The 17,508-nt window shown below is 37.0% G+C and overlaps 2 protein-coding genes across 2 annotated transcripts; both read left to right on the plus strand.

Annotated features, from left to right (window-relative positions):
* The first annotated feature begins 283 nt into the window (after positions 1 to 283).
* Positions 284 to 8,884, plus strand: pgrmc2 (progesterone receptor membrane component 2). The gene is made up of 3 exons (XM_084096897.1): positions 284 to 672; positions 4,042 to 4,197; positions 6,891 to 8,884. Exons 1-3 carry the CDS (start codon positions 321 to 323, stop codon positions 6,986 to 6,988), a joined length of 606 nt encoding a protein of 201 aa, XP_083953023.1. The 5' UTR covers positions 284 to 320; the 3' UTR covers positions 6,989 to 8,884.
* A 1,038-nt stretch (positions 8,885 to 9,922) lies between these two features.
* asmt2 (acetylserotonin O-methyltransferase 2) lies at positions 9,923 to 17,145 on the plus strand. Its single transcript, XM_084096896.1, has 9 exons — positions 9,923 to 10,333; positions 11,297 to 11,394; positions 13,608 to 13,782; positions 13,967 to 14,096; positions 14,301 to 14,369; positions 15,255 to 15,373; positions 15,468 to 15,605; positions 16,522 to 16,644; positions 16,730 to 17,145. The coding sequence occupies exons 2-9, from the start codon at positions 11,314 to 11,316 to the stop codon at positions 16,939 to 16,941; spliced, it is 1,047 nt and encodes a 348-aa protein (XP_083953022.1). The 5' UTR covers positions 9,923 to 10,333; positions 11,297 to 11,313; the 3' UTR covers positions 16,942 to 17,145.
* Positions 17,146 to 17,508: the final 363 nt, after the last annotated feature.

Raw genomic sequence — 17,508 nt, forward strand, 5'->3', positions numbered from 1 at the left:
GTGTGACTGATTTTTCAATATGAAACATACTTGAGTTTCAGGTTAATTAATAAGCATATTTCTGAATACTGTTGTATTTCATCGCGGTTAGCTAATGATAAATATAATCATGACAGTTAGCGCGCGTTTGCATTATCTGAAACCTGAAACCTTTGTCTGGTCTCATGCGCTCGGTGGTCTTGTAGGCGCCACGCTGACAGAAAACTACAAATTCCAGGAGCCAACGCGGTGTTTCCGGCGACAGGCAGCCAATCAGACGCGCTTCTGTATGCCAGCTGGGCGGGCGGTCGCGTGCGGTGGGAAGGCGCTATCGTTGCAGTATGGCGGACGATGGGGACGGTAGGAGTGCAGCGGCGGACACTAGCGGCGAGCAGGGGACGACGGAGGACTTGGATGCGGGGGCCGGTCTCGGTATAAGCGTTATGATGCTCAATCTCAGCGTTCTGGTGCTCGTGCTGGCCGCGTGTTACGTGCTTTACGCGCGGTGGTGGAGGAGGGCGGGCGAGGACGCGGGCCGGGGCAGCGAGGCCTCGCCGCTACCCAAGATGAGGAGACGCGACTTCACCCTGCAGCAGCTGCGCGAGTACGACGGGGTGCAGAACCCGCGCATCCTCATGGCAGTCAATACCAAGGTCTTCGATGTGACCAGTGGCAAAAAGTTTTACGGACGCGGTAAGGAGCTCACGCTCACGCACACACCCACATTCAGCGGGGGTTTTCAACTTAAGCAGTAGAGAAGATACTAGTATCCAGTGAACAAAAGTCTAGTAAACCTGGAATTCATACTAACTTAGTACTATTGGGATGGTTAATACTAAACACGTATTCGTACAGGTCTATTAATGTATAAGATAACATTTTATTTTAAAATGTCCCTGTTACACGTTATTGCATAATTACAAGCAACTAACCACAAGCTCTAATTCTATAGAAAGTAGATGTGGTTATTAATATTACTCTGCACTTATTTGTACTCGACACTACACTATAACATGGGCACCTTCTAAAGTGTAACTTTTTCTTATTACTAAAACTGGATTAGGTTCCACTTCCAGCAACAGTTGGAACACATACCAGTCCGAAGTTGATATTTCATATGAGTACCACAGATTTAGATTTGTTGCTAATAATAATAGTTAGGCTATACGTCACATCTGGGTAAGATGGTAGTATCTAATTAATAAGTACTATAGAATGCTTGGATACTAGTACGTACTTCAGTATTGATTAGTATCTATTCAGTTAGTCACTAATACCTATTTAGTAGATATTAGTCACTATTGGAATAAATACTAACATAATGAGCAGTAGTTACTAGTAAAATAGTGAAAGATACAATTGCATTACAGAAACTTTATTTTAGTGTCCTTTTTACACATAACATAACGTAAAATATGCATGATTACAAACAACTAAACCTATAGTAAGTAGGCCTATGTGTTAATTAATATTACTAAATACTTCTGTGTGTAAATACACTAACAATGTCATCTTAAAATAGTGTAACTGGATTACTTAATCGAAAAATAGTAACAAAAATAGATACTGGTTCATTGTGAGGAATATATTGAATAGATACTTATCATTATTGGAGGAAGTACTAATGAATGGTTACTAGTGTGAAATAGTAAAATATACAATTAGATTACTGGAAATACTAATTTACTAGAAAATAGTACTAGTAATAATATAAAAGTAAATACTAGTTAGTTTTAAGAAATAATAGCTTGCCATAGGAGAAGAGCTTGTGTGTTAACCAGCTTATACTTGCCAATACTCTGGTCAGAGGAAAGCTAATGACCAGCTCATTCTGGTAAATACTGCTCAGGGTAAAGTCACACAAAGCCTTTCTCCCAGTGACCTCTGTTGTATGATGCACAGTTTGGTCTGATGTCTTGTCGGAGTTTGCCAACCTCTTGACGGGCCCTTTCTGTTTTATTCATAACTGCAGTCAACATTCTCCTGTTCTGTTTTGCATTGGTGAACTCTTTCCCAGGCATCAACCTGTCATGTCAGTGCGTTTTTGAGCGAGAGCCGTATGTGATGTGGACAAATAGGGTGAGAGCCATGTGCTGGCACACCCAGCAGGTATTTACTGTACCAGTAGATCATTCATTTGTGCAGAAATCAATTTGCTTAATTTAAATTTGTAACTTTAACAGCTCGATTTGTTATGACGGATGTAAGATCAGCTAAATTTAGCAGTCGCCTTGGTTAAGAAATCAAGCCCTGAGCCTCATTCCTTTCTCCTTTGCAGGAGAAAATTCTTGTTTCTTTTCCCTGTACTTTAAGCAGGGTTTACAGACTTGCAGCTCCTGTGCAAAACAGCTGTTTGCTGCAGATAATAATTGAAATATTTTGCCCTCAAAGCCAGAACAGCAGTCTTTTGTCTGCCTGGAGTCTATATTTGGAGACTCAGCTCAGAAGTGAAACCGAGAGTGCACATAAAATCTGGATTATCATGGCCTTTGTTTGCATTTACCAAGTTTGATTCACAGTGCTAGCTAGGGTCTGTGATTTGGCCTCACATCTCCCTCGGCTATATTTGTATATGAGAGATGTTATCTGACCATCTGTGGTGTTTATGGAGGAGCGTTCAAGGTGTGGTGTCAGCAGTAGTCCAGACTCTGACCACCAGTGCGTCATTTCTTAGACACCTGTAATCTAGTGTGTCTGTCATCTTGCAGCATTTCACACGGAGAGAATATGACATCAGTTTTATTTACCTGTTGCTGCATTCATTTATAACCTGATGAGACTATGGCAAAGGTTTGAACTTTGTAGGCAGATGTGGTGTGTTGTCACTGGACCATAGGGCAACTTGGATCTTTTTGGTCAATGTTTGGCTGGACCTCTTGTACCTTTTGAGACTATTATTGCTCAACTGTTGAAAAGAGAGAGAGAGCGAGTGTGTGGTGTGGTGTGTGTGAGCACATGAAGATCAGATGATGAACCAAAAAAAAGAAGTATCGAAAGAGGCCTTTCTCCTCTTCTTTTGCCTTCTGTTCTGAATAAAACAAAGGCTAAAGCTTCGTCTCATCGACAAGAAAGCGAACATAATAAATTGCACATGCCAGAGCAGCCTAGTCATCGTCAGGCATGATCTGGCTTTGGCAGCTGTATTATTTATAAATCATGGATTCTAGTTCCTGTTCAGGAGCTTATGAAGTAAAACTCAAGTGTCTGAGACGCTCATGTCCTGTTGTTGTCGTCTTTTATTGCATCATCTCATTTGTTTGTCTCGATTAGGTGACTAAAGTTCATCAGTCTGTTGTGCTCCGCTTTGTCATGTCTCTGGTTTGGGAAGAAAGGTTCAGGCTGTGGCCTGAATAGTCTGTGCACAGCTGAAGTTGATTCTTGTTGGTGTGGTGTTTGTGTTTTGTTATGACATCTCACATTAATTTCCTTATTCAGCGCAGTGTGTTATTTACAACAGCTGTTCTGAAGTACCTGTGTGTTTACCTGCATTCCTCTGGTTTGTGCGAGCGGCTCCATTCATCCCAGCTGTGTGGTTGTTTTTGACCCACTGACTCTAAAACTGTTTTCTTTTAGTTGATTCATAGCAGAGTTTTGTTTTGATTGCAATTCAGCTGGTTTCTTTAACTTTTTATCAGACCTATTGTATAATAATAATTTGTATTATGAATACTACTAGTGCAACTACTACTACTTATTAGTAGTAATAATAATTATTACTAATTGTTGTTATTGCTTATTATTTATTATGAATAATAATCAAGTATTGTTGTTTTAACCACTTTACGTCCTTTATGATGCTACATTGCAAAGGCAAATAATTATTAAAAGTTAATTTTACTTTATACTTTTTATAAATCTATTTTATTGTGGATGGGACATTTAGCTTAGCTTTAACTGCACTTTTTTCAGATTATTTTTTCACAAATGAATTTGAAATCATACAATAATTGGTGGAGCCCTGGCTGTATTGCACTTTCAGTTTTGGTCCCTACACCTATAATGTGTAGAAGATCTTAAATTTGTCTTGCTGACCATATACTCACAGTATGTCTGTCATTCCAGAGGGCCCCTACGGGATCTTTGCGGGACGTGATGCTTCTCGGGGTTTGGCAACATTTTGCCTAGAGAAGGATGCATTACGGGATGAGTACGATGACCTTTCAGACCTGAACGCTGTACAGATGGAAAGTGTTCGAGAATGGGAAATGCAGTTCATGGGTAAGCAGACAAATTTCTCTGTGAGTTCAGAAAGGATTCATATAGTTACTCAAAAAATCTAAAAATGTCTAAGATTTGATCTGCCTCTAGGATAATTGGAGGTATGATAGGTATAAGAACTGCATAACTACAGTTATGTAGGTGGTTATCATCAGTCACACCTCCTCGTCCACAAGCTTTGCATGTTGTACCTGTTGTGCTGGTTAGGGCTGATCTGTACATGTAATGTAATCAGGTAGCTGATGCCTTTACAGTATAAAGCTGATGGTTTACAGTATAAATTCTCTGAAAGATGACAGTAACCTTTAATTGTCCTGTTCACTCTAGTAGATGAGAAATAATTTAGCCATTATTTAGCAGTGGCATATCAGACAGTCTGAATTGTATGATGATGAGATACAAAGTGAGTGCCACAAAATAAAGCCAAAAAGAAGACTGTATTTTTATTTGCATTTTCCTCACTAGCTGCACTCAAAAACAAATGCAATGCTGGTGTAGTCTGGTTAACTCATGATTCACACAAATTAGTCTTGGTTCGCATGTGCCCGGTTTCACAGACATGGCTTAAGTCCCAGACTAAAATGCATGTTTTAGCTGTCTTAACTGAAAGGAACTTGCACTGACATATCTTAAAATATATCAGTACCATTTTTTTTTTTGTCTCAAGATGCACACCAGTAATGTTTTTTAAGGCTCATTTATAAAAGCTACTTAATGTCCTAATTGAACTAAGGCCTAGTTCTGGCTTAATCTAAGCCCTATTTGTGAAACCAGGCCTTAATGTACCGTTGTGTAATACAATACAGAATCGCCCTGGGTTCATGAAGTTTTAAAATATCTTAAATTATGTTTTTATCACATTTAAGGTCATAAGTCTTAAATATTTTAAGATAGTATAACAAATATCTTAATTATCATTTTAAGCGGACTTGAATTTGGGCATGAGGATCATGATACGTCCTAATGTGATGGTTAAATTCCAAAAAATGTGCTGCACATTTCAAAGTAAAAAAACGGTGCTATTAATATGCATTCTACAGGCTCGCAGTTTCCAAGCAGTTTGCAATCAATTAATATTTTACAATATTATGGCAATATTGCATATTATGGCTGTCGATTAAATAGGTCCCTAGTACCCCCTTGCTGTTCATAAAAGGCGACAAATGGGGCAACTTGTTCGCACTGTGTCTGTGGAGGAAGAAGTCCTGGCATTTGAGAGATGCGATTAGGATTGGCTTTTGCTTTTGCAACACAATGCTTTGGCTTCAACTGTCAGAGGTTTGGTCATAGTCCTGCTGGATGCAAACACAAATCTATTTGCCATAACTATGGAGAGGAAGGACATGAGGGAAAATATTTCCAAAATGCAGGAATTGCACCGGTGACCATCCATATTCATCAAAGAACAGTCCCTCATGGATAAAAGAAAAAGAAATGAATATAAAAGTGAAGTGCCTTAAAAGAGTGAAAAATTCAAGGTATTGGCACAAAAATGCCCCTGAATTAGTTTTTGTCTCATATATATATATATATATATATGTGTATGTGTATGTGTGTGTATGCAATATCACACGAGTAACAAGCGCAAATCACATGGGTGCTGCCCAAATAGCAAATGTGATATTGATTATATACAACAGTTTAATAAATAAAAAGTTAATATTGTGTTAATATAAAAGTTAATATATTTTAAGCGCAATATTGTCCGTTTTTGCTACATTTGTCCAACGAAAATATTGCTTATCCACCTCTTTCCTACGCCCCATGATGCTTTGCGCAAATTATGGGAGTAACTTCTGTTAAACTGTAAACAATCAGTGAAAGGTTCGCTCTATGTATCTAATAATAGCACTATAATAATAATAATAATAATAATAATAAGAAAATTACTACAACAGACCATGAATAACAATTTTTTTGCGGACATGTAAATGATCAATGTAATAATATAAACATGTTGCCTTAATCAAAAATGATAATTTAGTGATTTCTGTCATTTTGACAGACAATAAATATATTAATTACCTGATTTAGAAATGTTCCAGTAAACACTGGTAATGGGGATTAAAAGTGAAAAAGGGATTACATTTCAATAGTGCGAACGAAACAAATCGCAAGTTTGTGAATTGAATTGTGAAATTTGTGTCAATGCCCAGCCAGCCCTAGTTTACACTCAGCTGAGCTAGATTGATTTGGTGTAGCACAGTCTCATATCGGTTTGTGTCGCTATATGAGATGAGGGAATGTGTGATAAGCTGCTCAACTCTCCTGTCACTGCATGTGGGGAAAATCAGGGCTGTAATATGACAGATTAATGCTGTTTGACAAATAAAGCACAACTTTTTCACACTGCTTGTTTGCCTTGTTGATACCAGAGATTAATTAATGGTTAAAAGCCCTCATTGTGGGACATGTAGAATAAAATGTGTAATAACAAATAACAACATAGAATCTCAGTTTTAGTTTTGGTTTATTAATAATAACACCATGGATGGAGAAAGATGGTCTGCAGCCAGAGGATGTTTTTACAGCCAACAGGGGCTAACAGGTCCTTCCAAATGGGATAAAATGTATGCACAAGATTAAATATGCACAATACATGAACAAGAAATAAATGCCATTTTTCATTAACAATAGCATCATTAATTATTGTCCCTCTCATTCTCTCTCTCCCTTCCCTCTGTCTCTCTCAGAGAAATATGACTACGTTGGCCGTTTGTTGAAGCCGGGAGACGAACCATCTGAGTACACAGATGAGGAGGACATGAAGGATCATCAAAAACACGAATGATCTGCTGAATCATTACAGCAGCTGAAGCCCAGGACTGAGAAGGCCACAATCCAGAATTGTTAAACCCCAGCAAGAAAACCCCCTCAGCATCTGCCCTTTACCTCAATCGTACAGTGTCCCCACTACTGCTCCATCACAGCTGAGATAAACGCGTCTGTCTAAAAGCCCCTGCTGTTCTGACTGTTCTTTTACCAAAACAGACCAATAGCCTGTCAGAGTTTCCTGTACTCTTCTTGTCTGCTCTTGATACTTCTCCTTAATCCAGCTCTTTTGTCCTTGCCCTTCCGTCTTCCGGTCACACCTAAACTCTCAATTTAAAGCATAAATACCATCAAACACTACTTTATACCATAAATCACCAGTTCTACACCCTAAATCATCAGTCAAACCCTCCATCTTCCCTACAGTCCAATGGAGAATGAAACGGCCTGAGGCTTTAATAGCATCCTGCACATTCGCGTGTTCAGGTTTGGACTGACAATGTGAAGAGAAGGAAGGAGAAAACGCATACATTTTTATTCACTTAATTTTCTTTGGGGACTTCACCATTCATGACCTCAAAAGTCACGTACAAAGAGCAGGGCAGATGCCTGGAGTTCAGTGCACAACAGGTTAAAAACCACAACTGGGGTCTCTTTTAATTATTTTTGTTTCCGTTTAAGTATTTTTGTTGTTGTTGTTGTTTTGCGTGTAATTATTGTACGACAACACGCGTCACAAACACTTCTGGAGCATTTAAATCTCATGCTTATTCGCAGACTGTGAAAACGTTGTCGTTTTAAATCAAAGTAAATGTCGAATGGAAATGGTAACCAATCCAAAAGCCAGATTGTATGCCATCAGCCAATCAATCCAAAGGTTGGGTGGGTCTGGGGTGGGCGGGTGCTCAGCAATGTTTGTTTTGTGTGCACCACTAGTGTGTAGCAATTCTTGTCACAATGTGATTGTAAAACATGAGGGATGGGAAATGTTTGTGGGGGGTTGGGTATCGTTAGCATTTTTGCCATAAAACTGTTGTTTTATTTGAATTGTATAAATCTGAACGGCTGGTTGGGATGAAAAGGGAAGATCAGTAGGGTAGTTCAATTGGATCAGCTCGTCTGTCCATCGGTCAACAGAACTCTCCCCGTAAATGAAACAGTCAGCGTAGTTATTGTGCCTTATTTCCGTTTAATTCTACTACAGAATAGTCAAGAGATGTAGAACGATACAGGTATGAAAACCAGAGGGAGAAACCGCAAAGATAAAACATGTTCTGCTCTGCCCTTTCCACATTATCTGCTTTTAGGGGGGTTTTCAGAAGCCGAGGCATCTTTCCCCTCCATTTCCTCAGTTCGTACGACGAGGCGTGCTCACGTCTGTGAGCGAATCAGACACGGGAGGCTCAATCGCCGTTATCGTGACTTTGTACATAGACTTTATGAGCTATTTCAGTGTTACTGCCATATCTGCGCTGTTATTAAACTCCACGCACTGCTGTGTTGTACTGGCCAAAAGATCATTGCTCTTTCTCGGTTTCCATCTCTTTTTTCCCCCTCTTTTTTTTTTTTTTTTTCTTTTTTTTTTTCTCTGCTGAATTTATTTTTAATTGTGGGTCATTTTCAAATCCACCCTCAAGTGTTAGCTATATTTTGTTTTTCTTCTGGAGAGGGAAACTACGAGTTTGGAAGAATATTTGGTCTTTGCTGGGGAGGGGATGAGGCGAAATTCTAAAATTGTGGATTATGTAAATATGTGTATCATTTTATTAAAGCATGTGCAGCAAACAGTGAGGTAATGCTGGCTCTCACGTCATGTATTTAAATGGAGTTTGCAAGGGTGTGTGTGTGTGTGTGCGTGTGCTCATGGGGAGGACAAAAACATGTTGTTGCAGAAATAAATACATTTGGTTAATAACTACTGTTATCCTCTACTGTTATATTACTGTTATACTGTTATCTGCCCCTTTGATATGTTGGTCTTGAGTGCGAAAAATCATTTTGTCTCTCACAAAGAGCAATATTTCAAATTTCGGAGCTATACAAGTGGCAGCGAAGACTAAAAAGTCAAATGTTAAGAAACCACTAGATTTATTAGTTTACTAAATGTGCCTTAATGGATCAAATGTTGTGCCATCGTTATATTTTTTTGGGAGTGTGAACCAGTTTGAAGATTTTGCATTTGCATAGTAAGGCATTTTGCTTGCATGAAGCGAAAGGGAGGAAATGTGTGGTTGGTTGAGGTATGCCAGGCTCCAGATATAATTTCTGATATTGCATATGCAAAAAATGTAGCAGTCATAGTAGTTTGTCTAGAAAATAATTTTATTTTCTTGTTACTTGCAAACTTTGATATATTTTCAAACAGTGTGAAATGTCACAATCTTGTTAGAACTGAACAACACAGAGACATCAGTACTGTGGATCTCACACCCCATTTACACAATTAGCGGTGCAACAAAACTAAATCACTGAATGTCTAAACTGCAAGCTTATTTCACAGGACAGTTTGGGCCTCTAATTAAGCCCAGTTTACTTCATTAAATGATGCTCAATCCTTTTCTGAAAAACTTTTTGAACTCTGTTTCTTAAATGAGTTTGTGTGTTGTCATTTAATTTATTTTATTAAAAGCACACTAGACTTTGCAGTGAGCAAGCTAAGACTTTTGATGGCTTGATTTTAACACTGGCAAGAAAATGAACAGGAATACCTGTCAATACTGATGTCAGTGGTGGTGTTTTCCCACCATAAATAATGCCACTTCCTGGGGGATATCATTATTAATATTTTCATTAAACAAAAATGACAAAACACTAACAGCATAGTAATTGAAATTGTGAGATATTAACCGCCAGATGTCACTAAAACCCTAATGGTTCACTTGACAGGCAGACCAGTTATGAGATGTTCGACTCCCGCCAATAGGTTCTTTCGGGTGTTTTCAACAGTTCGTTCGAACCGGTTCAGAATTTCAGCGATTCTTTTGCGTTATGACGTCCTCCGTGATTGGCGTGCCATATTAAATGCTCTAAACGTTACAGTAAAGCGATAAGTAGCACGATTGTTTATTATGGTTCTCAGTTTAATGAGTCAGTAGAAGCCGCTCGGACTTAATTCAGTCCAGTTCGTGAATGGATCGATCAAACTCCGGTTTTATGAACTGGCTCAACAGATTCACTGAAAGGATCCGACTCAAATGAACGCTAGGTCAACAAATTGGACGTCAGCAGAACAAAATAGTGTACAATAGTGCGGTTCTTGCGTATTTGATTTCTCGAACGGTACTTTCTTTTTCACGGGATGACTGTCAGAGAAGAGTCAAATTTGGATTAGAATTATTTACAACAGAACAGCATATCCGGTTTGGTAAGTCTCGTTTTCTTGAACTGTAAACACTAGTGCTTTACTAGTGTCAAACACTAGTGTCGAGTGATGATATGGTCTTAAACTCTGCAAATGTCGATATCTTGCAGCTTTATACACAATATCGACTCATATTATTCTCACAAAACTGGTCAGTGCATCATGTACCCTCCCTCGTGGGGAGCTCGCATGATGATTTTGTGGTTACACAATACATTGTTTCACCGGCTGTATGAAAATATGTTCTCAAATCTCATTTGAGAGGAAAAATGCATATTACAGACTGAAATTAGTCTAGTTAGTATAGACTGATATATATATATGCCACGGACCAATCTAAAGTAGCTATACATTTTCATCTATAAAGAGTCACAATTTATACTGTGGAAAAAAGAAAGTGTAAAATAAATTCTATCGTTACATTATTACATGTTTTCCTACTCACTGTACTGTACTGTTATATGTTTATTTGTTTGTTTATTTAAATCAAATGTAGATTTTTATTTTAATAAATTGTCTTATTTTAATCAACCTTAATTATTCATTTATTTTTATTTATTTTTACACATTCTAAACTTTTCCATGGACCGTTTGAAAACAGCCTTTGTCATAGTAGCCAATGATGCTTTCTGCTTTTGTGTCTTATCAGTCGTGCATATTTTGTTTTAAAGCATTAAAATACTTTTTACAAAGAATGGAGTACAGAAAATAAATAAGCTGTATAGCATGTATCTGTAAGATGATGTACATCATCCAATACAAACTAAAGAAATGATGGGCCTGCAAGATTGGTACATGATGTAATCATATTTTAGTTTTCGGTAATGCACAGGGTATGTGGTTAAAGTGTTAATTCAGGAATTTATCCTCCAAAAAGAATTGTGAGGATCTGACAGTTGAGTTGCATTGTAAGTTGGAGCCTGTTCATGATTGTGTCTGATGATGATGGTGTTTCACTTTTTGCAGGAGGGACGTTTCTCATCATGGCTGAGCATTTATCCCAGAGTGAACTGGACTACCCTTTCAAGCTCTTGGAATATTTGAATGGATTCCGGATCTCAAAGGTCTATGGTTCATGCTGTATCTCTCTAATACACTTTTTTTTATGAGTGCTTCTCTGCTCCTTTCTGCAAGTACAGGTATCACCTCAATCATTATGACCATGTTGGATTATGAGTAAATGTTTAATGTGAGAGCATCTATTATTTGTAGCAGTCCCCTGTCGTGTCTCATTTTCCTCTGTGGCCATCAGGGCTTATTTTGCCTCCAGCAGCCTATGACATTTTAAAAGCCACTGAGTGGGACCCAGAGATGACTCAGGCCTTTGTTGTACCATGAGATTCTGTAAGATTGTTAAATCCTAGAAATCCTCTATTTGCGTTTAAAAAAAAAAAAAAAACAGCATGTTGTGTCAATTAGGTACTTTAATTTTTTTATTGACATTGCAGATTGTTGCAAAAATGACAGTGCTCTTACAACAGAGGTTAGCTGAATACATTAATAAATAACAATTGACATTGAACACAATATAGATGTAATGCAAACCAAGTTCCAGTGAAATATCTTCACAATCCTCTTATGATGTCTTTACATCCTTCATTATGTGTGTATTCTGAGTGGGAGTTTCTCTCTGCAGATGATGAGGTTTTGATACGTGACATCCGAAATACACAATTGAGTTTAGAGTTATGTGTCTTTTCCATTTGATTATGTAAAAACAATTATGTTAATGAAGGCCAAAATTATAAATAAAGAAAATGGACAGTATGAGCCCTTTACCATGTTAAAAGGAAAAAGTGATATAAAGACATGGTATAGCTTTAATGTTTTTTTTGTTTTTTTTTGTGACGGTATGTTTAGGCATAAAGTCATAATTAAAAAAATGTAACAATATGGATCATAAATTCCATATTTCTGTTACTTACTTTGTGGAGAAGAGAAGATGAGTATCCTTAACTGAACAGAGCTGCTCACACTTACATGTTCTGTTAAACTAAAAAGAGAAAAAGACATGATAGTTAGGAAATGATTGTTACAATTTTTAAAGTTATAATTTATAGACATAAATAATTTACCTGTTGAAAGTATGTTGACAGTCTGTGTAGTAACTAGTTGTATAGCTGAGCTCCAGAAAACCAGTAATGAGGAGGCTTTGACAGTTACAGATTTGAAAAACAAAAAGACGGGAATAAAGAACCCTAAACTCTAACACAAAGAACCATTTCAGCATATAAAGGGTTCTTCAGGATGACACAGTACTAAATAGAACTGTTACTACGTGTAAAGAACCTTTAAAGAACCATTTTTTTAGAGTGTAGTTTGTTTTCCTTTTTTCCCTGTTTTCCGCCACTAGTTTGTCACCATGGTTATTCATTAATTACATCACACCTGTTTGTATTTTGTTCATTATCTTGTGTATTTAAGCTCTTCAGTTCGTCTTCTGCTGCTGTTTGTGTTAGCACACTGTTTCATTGATTTTGTACCTCTGTGGATTACCTGAGTTTCTTTATTTAATAAACTAAACTATTATTTTGATCTTCTTCGTCATCCTTCATATTCAGACCCATAATGTGACATAATACATATTTGTAGATTTGAACCTAAAATCTGATGTTCATGGGCTGATAATATTTTATTTATACTACCCTTAACTTTGGGTATGTAGTTTTAGTTTAAAAAAAAAAAAAATCAGCAAAAAGATGTATTTAATTGATCAAAGTGACAGAAAAGGCATTTGAAATGTTACAAAAGATTTTTAATTAAATTAAATAATGTTCTTTTGAACCTTTCTATTCATCAACGGATCCTGAAAGAAAATGTATCATGACTTCCACAAAATTATTAAGCAGTACTACTATTGTCAAAATTGATAATTATAAGCATGTTTCTTAATCAGAATATTACAATGATTTCTGTAATGGCTGCTGAAAATTCAGCTTTGCCATCACAGATATAACAATATATAAAATATAGAAATCATAAGTCAATAAGACATTTTAAATAGTAATAATATATTTTCACAATATTACTCTAAGTTTAATCCAAAAAACTCACATTGCAAAAGCCATATTCCATCATAGTAAATCAATAATCAAAATATTGGCTTGTTTTTGAGTAGAAAATTCCTTAAACTGGAAACAATTTTTGTGAGTGTGTGTGTGTTAAAATGCATTTTGCATGTATGCTTGTGTTTCCTATATCTTTTTAAAGACATGGCAAACACAGAAATAACATGAGTAGTTCTCACTGACTTTTTTATTTAATCATTCTCCTTCAGGCAATATTCTCAGCTTGTGAGTTAGGATTGTTCGACCTTCTCCTTCAGTCCCAAAAGCCCCTAAATGCAGCTGAAGTCGCACAGAAGCTTGGCACCAGTGAAGATGGTATAGAGCGGTTACTGGATGTGCTGGTCGCCATTGAGATTGTGGATGTGGAAGTGGTACACGGAACTGGTGAGCTGCTGAAGTATTTTATATTCCTCCACAAGTAGCTGGAAATAACCCGATTCCTCTATAATGTAAAGGTGATAAATGTCAGAACAGGATTTGTTTGTTCATAAAATCCTCCATTCGTTGTGTCTAGTTTATCATTTGCCCAGTCTCTAAATCTTTACTCTTGTCTTCTCTTGTCTTACAGCTCATTACAGCAGTACAGATGTTGCTAATCTATACCTGGCCAAGACCAGCCCCAAATCTCTACATGATTTGATTATTTATTACTCTCAGACCATCTACCCACTCTGGAACAATCTGGTAGATGCTGTTAGGTAGGCATCTGCGTTTTCATCCCCCATCACTGTTTTGAAAAACACTTGTTCCCAGGCCACTTTAAAATCCTTCTTTCATGATAAATGTGATGTTTGGACACACAAAAAGAAAAGCCTGCCTTCTTAAAACTAAACAGTTATTTGGAAGCCATCTGCATTTCTAAAACAACAGTTGAATAATCTGAATGTCTGAAAACCTCTCAGGGATGGAAAGAACCAGAATGAGAAAACCTTTGGCCTCCCGTCTGAAGAGATCTTCTCTGCCATATACAGGTTTGTGTGAATTTGTAAAAAAAAAATTGTTTTTCAAATATTAGCAGTACCATATGGGGGAATGTTTTTTATTGTACTTAGACGTCACTAGATTAAAAGTAATTTCTTTGACTGTAGTGAGGCAGTCTTAAGCGATTAGCCCCTGGTGCTGTGTAATTCTAGGTCATGGACTTTAAACCCATTCAATTTTGAGGCTTTATGAAAGGCTGTTCCCACATCTGGAGGGGTGGTGTGTGCTATAGTGTGTATGTGATTGTGAAAGAATGACTTGTGTTATTGTGTGAACTGCGTGTTTTGTAATCGTTGGGGTTTTTGTGATGCTGTGAGTGTGCATGAAGGCATCTCACAGTCTATTAGTTTGGGTGCATGGAACTGTGTATGGAGATGTAAATTCAATAACTGATACATTGGCAACACTTTACAATAAGGATCAATTTATTAACAATATTAACTACATTAGTTAACATTAACTAAACTTAATAAATGTTGTAGAATTGTTGTTAATTTATAATACATTTACTAATACATATTTTTATTAAAATTACACTAGCGGTTAAAAAACAAAACCGAATGTATTTTGCATGTTTTGTTTGTGCTTCGGCTTTGCAGCTCTAATGTTGACAAATGAGACCTTATTGTAAAGTGTTACGCAAAGTTTTGTTTAAAAATTATTACAAGATGTTATTTTTTCTTTTCATTAATTTTCCTATAATTGGATTAAATGCATACCCTTTTTTATGATTGTGCATCTGTTTGAAGTCAGTGCACATGTTCTCTAACAGATGGTATAAGTATCAATTTTAAGGTTTGTTTGTCCTACTTTTCATGTGAATCCATCTGGAAAAGATCCATCTGTTGACACCGGTGTGTGCTGTTTTGTTTCAGGTCAGAAGAGGAGATGCTGAAGTTCATGGGACTGATGAACTCTACTTGGGTCATTGACGGCCATGACATAGTGACAGCGTTCGATCTATCTAGATTCAAGTCCGTCATAGATCTGGGAGGTGAGTGTGAATGTAGTTTTACAATTGCAGTTTTTAATCTAGTATGCAAGAGGCAGTAGCATTGCAAGTTGGTATTTTCTGAGATGCTTTGCAGGCTGCTCTGGTGCATTAGCGCGGGAGCTGGCGAAAGAGTATCCTTCCTCCACTGTCACGGTTCTGGATCTCCCAGCTGTGGTTCAGACTGCTCAGCAGCATTTTGCTCAGCAAGATGACACCATCGGTTTTCAAGAGGGTGTGTATTGATGCATTGAAACATTGGTAATGGTTGCATTAACAATAAATGCAAATTTTGTTGCAAAAAAAAAAAAAGCAGTCTAGTGGCTATCCTTAGCTAATAATTTTAGCTAAACTAAAAATAAAATACATTTGCATGACTCCAAAACTAACTCAAACAAAAATGTTTTAGTTTTTTAATAACTTAGTGTATTATAAAACTGTCTGAATTAAATATTATAGCTTTATAGCAGTAACACTGTGCTGATAAATGTAGGCATTTTTAAATGATACCAGTTATTATCACATTAACTAAGAAAACTCCAACTGAAAATAGAAAACTCTACACTGCATTCATTCATATTTTTGGGATCAGTAAGAAATGAATACTTATATTTAGCAAGGATGCATTCAATTGATCAAAAGTGACAGTAAAGACTACATAATTACAAAATATTTTATTTAACTTTCTATTCATTAAATAACCCTGAAAATTTTATCACATTTTCCACAGATATTATTATGCAGCACAACTGTTTCAACATTATAAGAAATGTTTTTTATCGGCCTAATCTACATTGGATTTTGAAGGATCATGTGACATTAAAGATGAAAATTCAGCTTTGACATCACAAGAATAAATTACATTTTAAAATGTATTTTAAAACAATTATTTTAAATTATAATAATATTTCACATTATTACAGTTTTACTGTATTTTTGATCAAATGAATTCAGCCTTGATGAGCATAAGAGACTTTTAAAAAACATTAAAAATCGAACTGACCACAAACTTTTAAATGGTCGTGTAAAACCAGCAATGATGTTCATGATGGTGTGAAAACTAAACTAATGAAAATTTTAAAGTATTATAACTCTAGTATGGCATTTCTAATCCATGAAAAAAATAGGTATTTGTTTCTGTGTGTTTGTAGGGGACTTTTTTGAAGGAGAAATCCCTCCTGCAGATTTGTACATTCTGGCCCGAATCATTCATGACTGGAAAGAGGAAAAAAATCTCAAACTTCTGAGGAAGATTCATACGGCATGTCATCCAGGTGAGAAAACATGTCATTAATAGGTCGATAATTAATGGCCCTAAAATGATACATTTCAAAGCATCTGACTTGCTTTTTTATCTAGGTGGAGGCGTTCTGATCGCAGAGGCACTGTTGTTTGAGAACCGCCGGGGTCCAACCACGGTTCAGATGTTTTCTCTGAACATGCTGGTCCAGACAGAAGGGAAGGAGCATCCACCCTCTCATTATACACGTCTGCTCACTGATGCAGGATTCAGGGACGTGCAGGTCTGTCGCACTGGAAAATCATACGACGCTATTCTGGCTCTCAAATGAACATGTACCAGAGCGGAGTTCGTAATCAAGACCCCTTCTGCCTCATCTGCAGACCTGTTGTGATCAGACACGTCAGAAATCATGTTCATGCATGCAAATGTCAGACTTCTGTTGTTCCACCTTGGCCTCGTTTTGGGTCTCCTGGCTAATTATGAAGCAGTACTTTATCTAACACAGAGTTAGCCCAGTCCTGATCCTTACATTTCCTCCAAAAGACTGTTTTAGTAGTGATTTGATTTAGCTATTTGTGAACCTTTCTCTTGAGGCCTACAGAAGTGGTTTGAGAGGGGGTGGGATGAGGAGCTGTTTTCGATTGGCCACTGATGTGTCAAAAATAAGCTCCTCCCTCCATCCCGTCTAGTGTATCTATGCACTGCCATCTTGACACATGGTTAAGTGTGACCCCCTAGTGGTTATTTGTTGCACTAACTCTATAGAAAACATACTAAAAATGTACACACAACCAAAAAAAAAAATCCATAAAAAATAGCATTAGTTGATTTTTATTTCTGGCCTCACCCCATTTCATCAATATGGTGGGTTTTGTGTCATGTATTCCTAACACAA

Source organism: Abramis brama (assembly GCF_963993115.1).
Source record: "Abramis brama genome assembly, chromosome: 21".
In the NCBI taxonomy this organism is placed as follows: Eukaryota; Metazoa; Chordata; class Actinopteri; order Cypriniformes; family Leuciscidae; genus Abramis; species Abramis brama.

Excerpts from the sequence above, each read along its gene's own strand:
- pgrmc2 (XM_084096897.1), top strand. The coding sequence starts at position 321 with ATGGCGGACGATGGGGACGGTAGGAGTGCAGCGGCGGACACTAGCGGC. Across the intron at positions 673-4,041 it reads CAAAAAGTTTTACGGACGCG|AGGGCCCCTACGGGATCTTT; the intron begins GTAAGGAGCTCA and ends CTGTCATTCCAG. Across the intron at positions 4,198-6,890 it reads ATGGGAAATGCAGTTCATGG|AGAAATATGACTACGTTGGC; the intron begins GTAAGCAGACAA and ends TGTCTCTCTCAG.
- asmt2 (XM_084096896.1), top strand. The coding sequence starts at position 11,314 with ATGGCTGAGCATTTATCCCAGAGTGAACTGGACTACCCTTTCAAGCTC. Across the intron at positions 13,783-13,966 it reads GGAAGTGGTACACGGAACTG|CTCATTACAGCAGTACAGAT; the intron begins GTGAGCTGCTGA and ends CTTGTCTTACAG. Across the intron at positions 14,370-15,254 it reads ATCTTCTCTGCCATATACAG|GTCAGAAGAGGAGATGCTGA; the intron begins GTTTGTGTGAAT and ends GTTTTGTTTCAG.